The following is an 11,746-nucleotide window of genomic DNA, read 5'->3' as shown; positions in this document are numbered from 1 at the left end:
TATTCTTCCCTCCTAGTTTCCAATTGGTCCTGATTCTTTGCCTTCATATCTGTTTTTGGATCTTGGCCCATCAATGGATTACATCCCCTATCTCTTTCTCTGGCATCTTCTACCTCTTTCTGGAAAAAACAACTTCCCTTCGACCTACAACATTCTCAAGTACTTCATCAAGAAAAAAAAAGCCTCCTTTAACTCTTCTAATCTCTCAAGGCCAAATCTGCCTTTTTCCTAGGTCATTTTTCTTGAGAGAAGTTGCCTTCTCTTCCTAACTTCCTCCTAATTCCTCAATTCGCTATACTATTTTCAGTCTTTAGAACTCTACTGCAATAGCTGTCTTGAAGATCATCATTTAACTCCTAAGAACGAAATCCAATAGCCTCATTGCAATTCTTAGCCTTCTCTGAGACACTTGCCACTACCAACAACTCCTTGATTCTCAAACTGTTTTCTCCCTTGCTCCTGTGACTCTCCAGTCCTCCAAGTTCCTTCTTATTTTATTGACATCTAGCAGGTTTCTTTATTTTTGCATGTTTTCCTCTTTTTATCCCTTAAATATAGATTCCCCTCAAGGTCCCACTGTTAATCCCTTCTTTTCACTTTTTTTTTTTTTCAGATGAATTTTTTGGCTCTCGGGGAGTGCCTAGCAAATTTGTATCACTTTTCTCTTGAAATGCAGACTAGATTTCTAACCGATTCCCAGACAGCTCTATTAGGTCTTTTCCAGGCACCTCAAACTCAACACGTCCAAAATGTAGCATATCATCATCCCTCCAAATTTTCTTTCCTTGACTTAATTTTCTGTTTTATCAATTCTCCTCAACTAATATATATATATATATATATATATATATATATATATATATATATATATATATAGTGGGATTGTTCTATTTACTCAACTGTTTCTTGCTAGATGTTTTAAATGATCCTCATTACTGGAATATCTGTCTTTCTTCTTTCCAACAATCTAAATTCTGTGTAACTTCTCAGATCCTGGTGTCGAGTCCCTACTGCCCTATGGCCTGATAACTTCTCTTTTCTGACTATTGTGTTACTTGTTATTCATTTCTTTGATTAAACTTTAACAAAATATTACGTCTGGTTAATTTTTTACATCATATTTTCATTTAATTTTTTTTATGTGTCTATGTTTTATTTACCCAATTCTATTCTAAATCTAATTTTGTTTCAAAAACATGGCTTATTTATTACATTTGCTCAATCTGTCTCCCTCATTTATGTAACCAAAACATGTTTGTGAGGTATGTATGGTATACCAAACACAGTATTAGATACTGGGCAAAGATTCATATGACATGATCTTGGCCATATTGGGATTTAGCACCTAATGGAAGAGTCAGAAATAAAAATAAATAAGTACAGCAATGTGATGAGTGTTGTATTAAATGTGTGTGCAGTGTACTTTAAGCAAACAAGGAAGAAATGTCTTAATAGATTAAAAGTTGTCCCAGAAGATGCCACCTGGGTTTATTCCACAAGGAGGAATAATAGTTAAGAAGGTGGACAATGCTGAAAGGACATTCTATGCAGAGCAAAGTTAAATGTTTAAAAAATATATAGTTTATTTATTAGGCTTGGGTAGACTGGGGTTGGGACAGGAATTTGGAAAGGTAAGAATCACAAAAGGCTTTATATATCAAGCTAAGAGTGTTGACTGGGTACAATGAGAAGCCATGAGGAGAATTTTAAATATTACTTTTCAATGAAGTCATATACACAAAGGTACACAACTCAAATGTTTGCAGCTCCATGAATTTTTCACAAAGCAAAACACATCTGTGTAGCCAACAGCCAGATTGAAAAAGAAAACACTCTCAGAATCTATGGAAAGATTCCGTGTTTCCCTGAAAATAAGACCTAGCTGGACAATCAGCTCTAATGTGTCTTTTGGAGCAAAAATCAATATAAGACCCGATCTTATTTTACTGTAATATAAGACCTGGTCTTATAATATAATATAATGTAATATAATATAATATAATATAATATAATATAATATAATATAATATAATATAATATAATATTATATAATACTGGATCTTATATTAATTTTTGCTCCAAAAGGTGCATTAGAGTTGATTGTCCGGCTAGGTCTTATTTTCGGGGAAACACGGTGTGGGGACAGAGCCCCAAAAAGCAGTTTCCAGGCTCTCGGCCTCACATAGAAAGGTGCTGGCTCAGGTAGTAAATGGCCATCGACTGCGATCAAATGGCCATCAGCTGTGGCTAGTTGGCCGTCAGCTGTAACCAGTGAGCCATTGGGCACTAATATAACTGCCGTGGCTAGGCTAGCAGAAAATGGGGGCTAGCAAGAAGACGGGGGCTGAGTCTGCAAGCGGCACAGTGAGGGTTGAGAATTGTGTGGCTCCTGTTTCCTGTGTCTCCAACCCAGCCGCCAGTGAGAGTATAGTGGTGTGACTCCCTTACCTATGGCTCCGTGGGTGTTCCTTTTTGGCCTCACCATGTCCTGCGTTCTTATGTGGGGAGTGGGAGCTGAGACCCTGCAGGCCGCCCTGCGTGACACACAGTGTTACTCTCATCCAGAAACACCCTCCCAGACTCACCGAGAATAACATTTGACCAAATGTCTGGGCATCTCCTGGCGCTTTCAAGTTGATGTAAAATTAACCATCACAGACCCCTCTCTGCTGATTGCTCTTTGGACGAGCACTAGAAGAATTGGGCTTTGTGACTTTTTTCTTGTTTGTTTCTGTTGCTGATTTCATTTCTGTTTGATATATTCTTTCTTTAGATGGTCTAGCAGCCCTTTTCTCTTTTTCTTTTCTCCACCTTACTTCTGCCTCCCTCCCCCATTCCCACCTTGGTTCAAGCCGTTGTTTCTCAGTCTAGTTGTGTAGGACACAGCTCCCTGGGCATTGGGGGATTTTACTGTGGTCATTACTCTAATTTCTGGAAAAAGTTTGTGAAAGTATTTCCCAAACTAATAGATGGATGAGAGGATGATATACCAACATTGCACGTTCAATTTAAATATTATCTAGAGGGAGAAAGGGGAAATAATTTACTCTTTGTGTCTTGCTTTTTGATTCCAGAATGGAATCTACATTCCTGATTTTTCAAAGACATTTGATACCTATATCCGGAAGCCCACATGTCTCAATTTATAAGACTAATTTAATTTCAATTGCTTTTATAACCCAGGTATGTCATTTAGCATGACAACTTCCTTATCTTCCTTCATGAAGTCGGTCATTTATATAATGCATAATAGTTATTGAGAATTTTAATTCAAAACTCATTATTTATGTTATATCTTTACAGTAGCCTTGGGTGAAAGGCAGGCAGCCATTTATATTTATGACTATAAGGTATTATTTGCAACTTCCTAAGTATAACCAGGTTGCTTAGCAAAAAAAAAAAAAATGCTGCTTCTGGAAGCACTCTCTGTTAAAGTATCTTATGTTCAGGAGAAACTGACTGAACAAATATGATAATAAACACGTCATACCTACTTATGCTACTACTTTGTAAAACCTGGGCTCTGAGTGTCAGCCTTCCACGGCTCCTGTAAACATGTCAATTTCACCACCAAGTTCCATACACTTGGGAATCCAAACTTTCTCATAACTTACTGCATAAGTCTTACCCCAGACCTGTGCAGAGGTCAAAGTCTCCCCTCTTGGCCTTAATGCCATACCCTTTATTCTAAGCAGTGACCCTGCCCTGGTCCTAAGAGACAGGCTCTCCTTTCAGCTCTCAGGCCACCCTAGGTAATCAACCCTACACCCAGCTCTCCCACCTTAAGGAGAACCACACTCCTGCTGGATTCATCCTGGACCCTGATTCAGATTGGAGCAACTCAATATTACACAGGAAACCAGAGCAGCAAGAGGAAAAAAATAATAATAATAAAATAAAAAGAAGTTTCCTGGCCTACAGGGCCCTAATCTTGCTCAGTAAGGTTTTCTTAAATATAGAACTTGAAGCCCATTTCAAGTGGATAGGTTTGGGTAAGATAAACATGGCAGGTAACCCAATATTCTCCCTGCCCTTTTAAATATTTGCTTACCCTATGAGGAGGGAGAAATTTTCCTATACCATTCTACATTCTGTCAGCTGTTCTGATAATTTAATTGACATAGGACAGGTTAACAAGAACAAATAATCAGATATAACTACATGCATATGCTCAGGAACCCTGCATACAGGAGTGGTTCAGAGACAGAAAGGTAAAATGAGGTATATGTGACAAACAGGTAAAGAATGAGGTAAGGTGCCCTGAGGCTTCAGAGGAGAGGAGAGAACTTCTCAGTAGATAAGAACAGATGTTCAGTAATTAGCAGTTTGCTCTGCCCTATAGATAGGCCATAAAATGTTCTTTCTGGTAATAACTATGATGGGCAAGACCCCCAATTTAAATTCTTCAAGGGAAAGGTAAAAGTTTCTCTTGAGCCCACAGGTTCTAATTGCCTTCAGCTCAAAATAATTCACATGTCAAAGTATCTCATCTTGGGGAGGCCTGTTCTGAACTCCTTTACCCTACTACTTTCTTTCACTCTCGCCTAGCATTTTCCTTTATTGTCGGGGCCATGTTTCTCATCAGGATATCACCTCAGTTTATATCTATACACTCGTAGTTGCCACACCTCTCCTTTCCTTCACAGGTGGTTCAGAATCTGGAGAACCTTATGTTCCAAGTGTCTTTTTCAGATAGTTTCTACCTGTATCACCCAAGGCAAGTGGCAATGTGTAGAGTATGCCAGCTAAATGCGGAATTTGGCAGATGGAAAAGTGTGGCCTCGGCTTTGCAACCCAGCAGTGAGTGTCAGAAGAGAAAAGGCAGCAGAAGAAATCTAGGGAGCCAGACTGTCGTGCTCTTGGCAGGGGAGATGTCGAGCCTGTCGTGTCCCTGTCTTGGTCCTCAGGTACAGTTCAATGTGGTGGTCTCAGCCTTTTCCCTGAGTGAACTGCCCAGCAAGGCTGAGCGCGCTGAGGTCGTTCAAACCCTGTGGCACAAGACAAGTAATTTTCTGGTGAGCTGAAATCCCTTTTCCCTTCAAGTTTTAAAGCAGTTTCATGGTTTCCATGCCTTTCCTTCTGTCCATTGGAGCTTGTCTTCGTTCTTTTCTCCTGCACAGAATCCTTTGTCCCTCTTTTACGGTCTCCATCCCCATCTTGTATATAATACCATTTCGTTTAGGACCACTATTCCATCTGTGAATGTTCTTACAGAGCTACATTTATGTTTTCATGTAGTTCAGGGCCTCTGCTCAGTTTCCCCTTTTGTGAACAGATACTGGTGGAGAATGGAACAAAAGCTGGGCACTGCCTGCTCATGGAAGCCAGGGACCTCGTCCTTAAGGTAAGGTTCTTTCCCTTCTCCGCCCTCCTCCCCACTTATCTGTCACCAACTACTGGTACTCCTTTGAAAACTGAAGAGACTCTGTCATACAATGGTAAGGGTGACTCAGGGTAGTCGGCCTATGAAGTCATTAGGCTATAAGGCAATGGTTGGCAAACTAGGGCCTGTGGATCAAATCCAGCCTGTCACCTGTGTTCGTATGAGCCAGGCTTATTTGAGTGTCTCTTGTGTATGGGTGCTTTCACACTACAAACGGTAGAGATGAATAGTTGGGACAGAAACAGATTTTGCCTATTCTCTGGGCCTTCAAAACAAAGTTTGCCAACCCCTGGTCCAGGACATCGCTGAGCCAAGAACCTTATCTCTTTGGGGCTATATGAGCCAGGGTATGATCATAAATTTAGTTGTCCTGGAGTGGGATTTGTTTGAGAGTGGCGGTTGCTGACAAGGAGAGCACCATCCTATGTGCCAAGTTCCTGCCTTTCTCCTGCTGCAAAGAGAAAGTTCTTTGTTTGGAGTATTAGAGAAGCAGCCAGCTTAACTCAAAGAACATAGTTAATAATTACCAGAATTGAATTTAAAGGAGTCGTCAACTGACGGAGTGCACAGATTGACTTATAAGAGTGGACCCCTCTGGCCCAGCTTAATATATATATATATATATATATTTTTTTTTTTTTTTCAGGGAAAGGAGAAGTCACCTCTGGACCCTCGACCAGGTTTTGTCTTTGCCCCAGTGAGTATTAGTTCCACCTTTCCCAGCACGCAAAGATCTGAGCTCAGCTGTGGCAGGACAAGTGAGAGGGCAAAGCTAAGCCACCCTCCACTGCTTTGTGTCCCTATCGGGTTTCTTAGTGGTTCTACTGCTCTCCCTACCCCCGTTCCTGTGCTCTCTTATCCCTTCCTGACCACTTCCTTAACTCCTAGTTTTTCAGTTTTATGACCTATGGTTCTTTTGTCTCACTGCGTGTCTTTTATGTGTGTTTACAGTGTCCTCATGAACTTCCGTGTCCCCAGTTGACATCCTCTGAGCCCCTTGCCTGTAGCTTTTCCCAGGCTTACCACCCCGTCCCCTTCAGCTGGGTATGTACCCTGGGCGCGTTGCAGCAGGGAGAAAATAGACTGCGAACGAAGGATGAGAAAGAATCGGAGGTGGGAGGAGTTGGGAAATTCAGAGAATAGCCTGGAGATTTTAGGGCCTGAATGTGCATGACATGGAATATGAAAGTGCTGCAGGAATGAGGGTCAAAAAAAAAAATTTTCCCCGTATCTTCTTCCTCCAAGCAGTCTCTCTGTCCTTATCTTAAACAAGCAGCCAAAGGAGGAAAAGTTCTCGATGGTGATCCTTGCCCGAGGGTCTCCAGAGGAGGCTAATCGCTGGCCCCGGATCACTCAGCCTGTCCTTCAACGGCCACACCATGTGCATTGTCACCTGTGCTGTCCAGATGGGCATATGCAGCATGCTGTGATCACAGCCCGCCGACACGGCAGGTATAGAGACTGTGACCAGAGCTAGTGGGAGGTGGCAGGAACCTGCAGCCCACGCTGACCTTTCCTTCCATAGGGATTTGTATCGCTGTGCCCGTGTCAGCTCCTGGGGAGATCTTTTACCTCTGACCACACCGTCTGAGCTTCCTCCGGCCGCTATTATAGATCCCCCTGAGAGCTGACAAGGATGTTGAGGGGACAGAGCCAGGAGTGCAATTTCCAGGCTCTCGGCCTCACGTGGAAAGGTGCTGGCTCAGGTAGTAAATGGCCGTCGACTGTGATCAAATGACCATCAGCTGTGGCTAGTTGGCCGTCAGCTGTAACCAGTGAGCCATTGGCCACTAATATAACTGCCGTGGCTAGGCTAGCAGAAAATGGGGGGCTAGCAAGACGATGGGGGCTGAGCCAGCAAGCGGTGGAGTGTGGGTTGCGGATTGTGTGGTTCCTGTTTCCTGTGTCTCCAACCCAGCCGCCAGCGAGACTATAGTGGTGTGACTCCCCTACCTATGGCTCCGTGGGTGTTCTGTTTTGGCCTCACCATGTCCTGCGTTCTTATGTGGGGAGAGGGACCAGAGACCCCGCATGCCGCCCTGCATGACAAATGGCTCAACGAGCAGGGTCTCCCGCACGACAGATGTGTACCCCGAGTTTTCTTCTATCGTGCCTGCCAAAGCTAGAGCTACCCGGTATCCAGGATGGGAGCACTGGTACCCTACATGTCTGTTTGTTTGAGGTTTTAATAATAACAATTAAAAGTTTTCTAAGAATGGAAATGGATCTTGTGATTCTTAAAAGGTATGGGGGTCTGCCCTGCAACGAAGTGAATCCTCAGCTTTCCAGTGCGTGGCTTCCCACCCAGATCTCAAGCTCACCCGCTCCTGTAAGAGTAAGAATATTAAAGCTTCTCCCAGAAACCAGGACTTCCCAGGGAAGTAACTGCGGGAGTGCGGAAAGCCGCCCCAGCGCTCTGAGAACTGGCTCAGCAGGTCTCAGGGCTGGTAGGCCACCTGAATAAGGGACCAGCAGCTGCCGAGCCTCGAGTGTTTTCTCCCTCCGTCCTTCCCTTTTGTCTTTCCCAGGGGTCATCAGCTCCCCCAGAGTTTGCTTCATGCATTTCCCTCAAGAGGTGATCCCCATCAGGACTGCATCTTCATCCCCACCCGTTTGCCCAGGCAGGGTCCTTCCGTGTACTTGGTTCATGTCTCAGTTTTCCCCCAGCCTTGCTGTTGCAGAGCTAGAGCAACTTTCTTTGTATTAAAACTCTCAGTCCTAACACAATACATTCAGGAAACAGGCACAGTCAGAAGTGGTAACAATATCAGTGTTGTAATACTGGAAACCTCAACGCCCCACTAGACATTTCCATACCTGGAGCTATTTTTCCGGGGTTACGGGAAAGAGGAGTCCCCTCATCTACCAGTTCTCACAGAGTGGTGGCAGCACCACCCCTCAGCCCCACCTCCTACTTACCCCCAAATCCCCTCTGAAAGGGTATAGTTCAGGTATCAGCATAGCAATCTAAGAGAGAGTACAGAAGGCTTAGATCAAATGTCCTGAGTGATGCAGGACCAGGTTGTCCCCAACGCAAAACAGCTGGGAAGTAGCTACCATAGACTGCATTAGACCACCCCCAGGCACGAACTAAGACAGTCCACAGCCCTTGGATCAGTCATGGAGCTGAAGGAGAGAAGACAGAGCACAGGGCTGTGCCTGACACGGAGTCTGGACTTTCTGGTTTCCAAGTTCAGGAGGCGTGAGCCAGGGGAGGGGCCTCCCTGTAGGGAGAGGGCGGGAAGCTGGGCAGGGCCCCAGTCAGCTATGCAAGGCTGCATAAGCAGAGGCAGCCCAGAACAGAGGATCACAACAGCCTCCAGAATCTCCGGAGTGGACACTGCAGCTCGGACCACCTACGGCACCTCTCCTGCTCCAACGCTTGTAACTCCATTTGTCATTCGGAGGCCTCTGCTTATCCTGTATCCCAAGGATGGAACCATTACTAGGAGTAAAAATTGGCTGCCTGTTTGCTCTGCTGGCTCTCACCCTGGTCTGTGGCCTCATTCCCATCTGCGTCAAATGGTTCCAGATTGAGGGAGCCACAGGTATAGCCCTCTCTCATCCTTGCCCCATAACCTAAGTCTGACTTCCCTATCCTGCTCTCCTGACTCCTTGCTCTGATTCTCTCGTCATCCCCAAGCTTGGGATGTTGGGTGCTGCCTGTTGCTCTTTAGTTGCCTTTGTCCATCTCATCACCAACTGGATTGTAACTCCTGCTTCTCATTAGGTCGTCACCGCCGGGTCCTCAGCCTCCTGGGCTGCATTTCTGCTGGTGTTTTCCTGGGAGCAGGGTTCATGCACATGACCGCTGAGGCCTTGGAGGGAATTGAATCCGAGATCCAGAAGTTCATGATGCAGGTGAGCAGCTGAGCCGTGGACTTGGGAGGCCAGAATGCTGAACAGAAGCAAGAGAAGAAGGGGGAAAGTGATGGAGCCAAGGACCAGGGTGGAATGACAGGGAAGATGACAGCTTGTGTTGTGTGGAATGATGACAACAGCTCAGCTTGGGCTTTAAGGAAATCAGTGGAGCTGAAGGGACAGGACAGGAAGCTGAGCTGCTCCATGCCTGATCTAATTTCTGTTTTTTTCTCCCTAGAACAGGACAGAGAGTGAAGGAAATTTTTCTGATGATGCTAGTTCAGATCATGTAAGTATCTCCCACCAGCCCCTACCTGGAGGGTGAGGAAAACCGGAGACTTCTGTCATACCCCGACACTTCTGAGGGGAGATCGTGAGGAATTCAGGAATCCCTCTGCTCCTCAGCTCAGACCCTGGGAAGAGGAGTTGACCAGATCCTTCCGGGTGTACGACACCCCGGACAGAGCTCCTGCTTTGCTCTCATCCTTTGTACCCTCTGACACGCTTTACATTGTTTTTCCGTACTTCTAACCCTACTGATACTGTGTCCCTGGGTCCTCTGGTATCTTGTCGCATGTCCATATCTCCTCTGGGCTTCGCTCCCCAGCGCTTTTTTATGTTCTAGTCCCATGTTTCCCGTTCTCTTCAGTCTGCCATCGCACGTCCATCCACTGCTCTTCTTCCATCCTTTCCCATCTCACAGCCCCTCTCTCTGTTCCCAGACGAACTATCCCTACGGAGAGCTCATCATCTCCCTGGGCTTCTTCTTGGTCTTCCTTGTGGAGTCGCTGGCATTGCAGTGCCGTCCTGGAGCTGCTGGAGGATCAAAAGTACAGGAGGAGGAGTGCGGTGAGGCTCACGTCCTTGGACTCCACAGCCATGGATCTCTCCCCTCACCCTCACGTAGCCCCTTCCGTGCGCTCATCCTCCTGCTTTCACTCTCCTTTCACTCAGTGTTTGAAGGTCTAGCTGTGGGGCTGCAAATGACAGTAGTGGCTACCGTGCAGCTCTGTGTTGCTGTCCTGGCTCACAAGGGGCTCGTGGCATTTGGTGTAGGACTGCGGCTGGTGCAGGCAGGCACTGGAACACGAAGGGCCGCGCTCTCCATTCTGTCTTTCGCTCTCATGTCTCCCCTGGGTGTAGCCATAGGACTGGCTGTGGCTGGAGGAGACTCCGAAGGGGGGCGAGGCTTAGCCCAGGCTGTGTTAGAGGGTGTGGCAGCTGGTACCTTCCTGTATGTCACCTTCCTAGAAATTCTGCCCCGGGAGCTAGCTGGCCCTGAGGCCCCTCTGGCCAAGTGGGGCTGTGTGGCCGCTGGTTTTGCCTTCATGGCCTTTATTGCATTGTGGGCCTGAGATTCCTGACTTCTGATGGACCTCTCTCTAATGATCTCCCAAATGGCTTCGGCCCTCAGACATTTCTCTCCCGAGACTTAAGTGCAATTCACTAGGCATCATCCCCGTGAACTGGTCCCCAGCTTTTCCTACATGAGATCCCATTACTCAACCAGGACTGAGAAAAGGATGTTTATTTTAGGTTGAGTGCCTATACATTGGAGAACTGATTTAAAGATCATCACTCTAGATTTGACTCTTGTCCCGTTTTGCTATCTTGTGTAATAAAATGTCCATTTTACCCTTCCCTTCAGCATGCTGTGCTTCCTCTCTCCGGGTTGCCGAAGAGCTGGGAGTGGGAAGGGTGAGTGTTAGACACAGTCTTTTCTTCTGGATTCAGAGCCCCTAGCCACTTGGTCGATTGCAGCCATGCCCCCCGGATATGGGAGCATTGCTGAAATTCCAACATTACAGGTGTTGAAATATTGAGCCAGAGTTCCCAGCATTTAGAGAAGAGGTTTAAGAACAGAAACCATGGGGATCTAGGTGGTTCCCTACACTAACCACGCCCACCCCACTCCCAGTACCTGTTGTCAGCCGTCCCCAACATGTCCAACAGACTCTGGAGATCAGGCGAGATGGAGCCTATTTTCATCTGGTTCCTATTTTTCACACTGAGCCTCACTGTGTGGCCTCGAGGGCATGATTGCTCTTTGAGCCTCTGTTTCCTTCCAGCTTCCTTGTGCTGAGGGATTAAGAAGCACTGTGTTTGGAGAGGGAGAAAGGCGCCAGATGAATGCTGAGGGTGGTTACTTGGCTCTGCCATGTGGTGGCTTTCCTTCTGCCTGTCCTACCTGCCGCTATGCCCCGGGCCCCACCCCACTGGACCATTTGTCTTTCAGTTGAGTAATCCCTGCAATGTTGCTTCTCTTAAAAACAGCACCAATAGAGAAACCAATTATCTGGAATTGAGGATAAGCAGGACGACTGCTGCCCACCCCCTGACCCATGAGATGGAGGAATATCTCAGACTTGGTGGAGAAACAGGGAAAGAGAAGGTGTGCCCTGTGAGCTCAGGCACCCTCACCACTTTGCCCCTTTGGATATGGTCAGTGTAGAAGCCCAAGTGGCTTTAACATGGGCAAGATCTCCTGAGTTTTATTGTCTC

The 11,746-nt window shown here is 46.1% G+C and overlaps 2 protein-coding genes across 2 annotated transcripts; both read left to right on the top strand.

Annotated features, from left to right (window-relative positions):
• Nucleotides 1–4,650: 4,650 nt before the first annotated feature.
• On the top strand, nt 4,651–7,023 carry LOC117022906 (methyltransferase-like protein 17, mitochondrial). The gene is made up of 7 exons (XM_033107125.1): nt 4,651–4,800; nt 4,908–5,015; nt 5,276–5,344; nt 6,030–6,080; nt 6,335–6,427; nt 6,657–6,835; nt 6,909–7,023. The coding sequence occupies exons 1-7, from the start codon at nt 4,750–4,752 to the stop codon at nt 7,012–7,014; spliced, it is 657 nt and encodes a 218-aa protein (XP_032963016.1). The 5' UTR covers nt 4,651–4,749; the 3' UTR covers nt 7,015–7,023.
• Nucleotides 7,024–8,702: 1,679 nt separating this feature from the next.
• LOC117022905 (zinc transporter ZIP2-like) lies at nt 8,703–10,809 on the top strand. Its single transcript, XM_033107124.1, has 4 exons — nt 8,703–8,931; nt 9,114–9,244; nt 9,483–9,533; nt 9,967–10,809. The coding sequence occupies exons 1-4, from the start codon at nt 8,817–8,819 to the stop codon at nt 10,597–10,599; spliced, it is 930 nt and encodes a 309-aa protein (XP_032963015.1). The 5' UTR covers nt 8,703–8,816; the 3' UTR covers nt 10,600–10,809.
• Nucleotides 10,810–11,746: the final 937 nt, after the last annotated feature.

The sequence above is a fragment of the Rhinolophus ferrumequinum genome, chromosome 6, assembly GCF_004115265.2.
Source record: "Rhinolophus ferrumequinum isolate MPI-CBG mRhiFer1 chromosome 6, mRhiFer1_v1.p, whole genome shotgun sequence".
Taxonomy (NCBI): Eukaryota; Metazoa; Chordata; class Mammalia; order Chiroptera; family Rhinolophidae; genus Rhinolophus; species Rhinolophus ferrumequinum.
The sequence above is the reverse complement of the archived record's forward strand: the minus strand, read 5'-3'. Positions and strand labels throughout refer to the sequence as shown.

Excerpts from the sequence above, each read along its gene's own strand:
- LOC117022906 (XM_033107125.1), top strand. The coding sequence starts at position 4,750 with ATGCGGAATTTGGCAGATGGAAAAGTGTGGCCTCGGCTTTGCAACCCA. Across the intron at positions 6,428-6,656 it reads ACCCCGTCCCCTTCAGCTGG|CAGCCAAAGGAGGAAAAGTT; the intron begins GTATGTACCCTG and ends ATCTTAAACAAG. Across the intron at positions 6,836-6,908 it reads ACAGCCCGCCGACACGGCAG|GGATTTGTATCGCTGTGCCC; the intron begins GTATAGAGACTG and ends TTCCTTCCATAG.
- LOC117022905 (XM_033107124.1), top strand. The coding sequence starts at position 8,817 with ATGGAACCATTACTAGGAGTAAAAATTGGCTGCCTGTTTGCTCTGCTG. Across the intron at positions 8,932-9,113 it reads CCAGATTGAGGGAGCCACAG|GTCGTCACCGCCGGGTCCTC; the intron begins GTATAGCCCTCT and ends GCTTCTCATTAG. Across the intron at positions 9,534-9,966 it reads ATGATGCTAGTTCAGATCAT|ACGAACTATCCCTACGGAGA; the intron begins GTAAGTATCTCC and ends CTCTGTTCCCAG.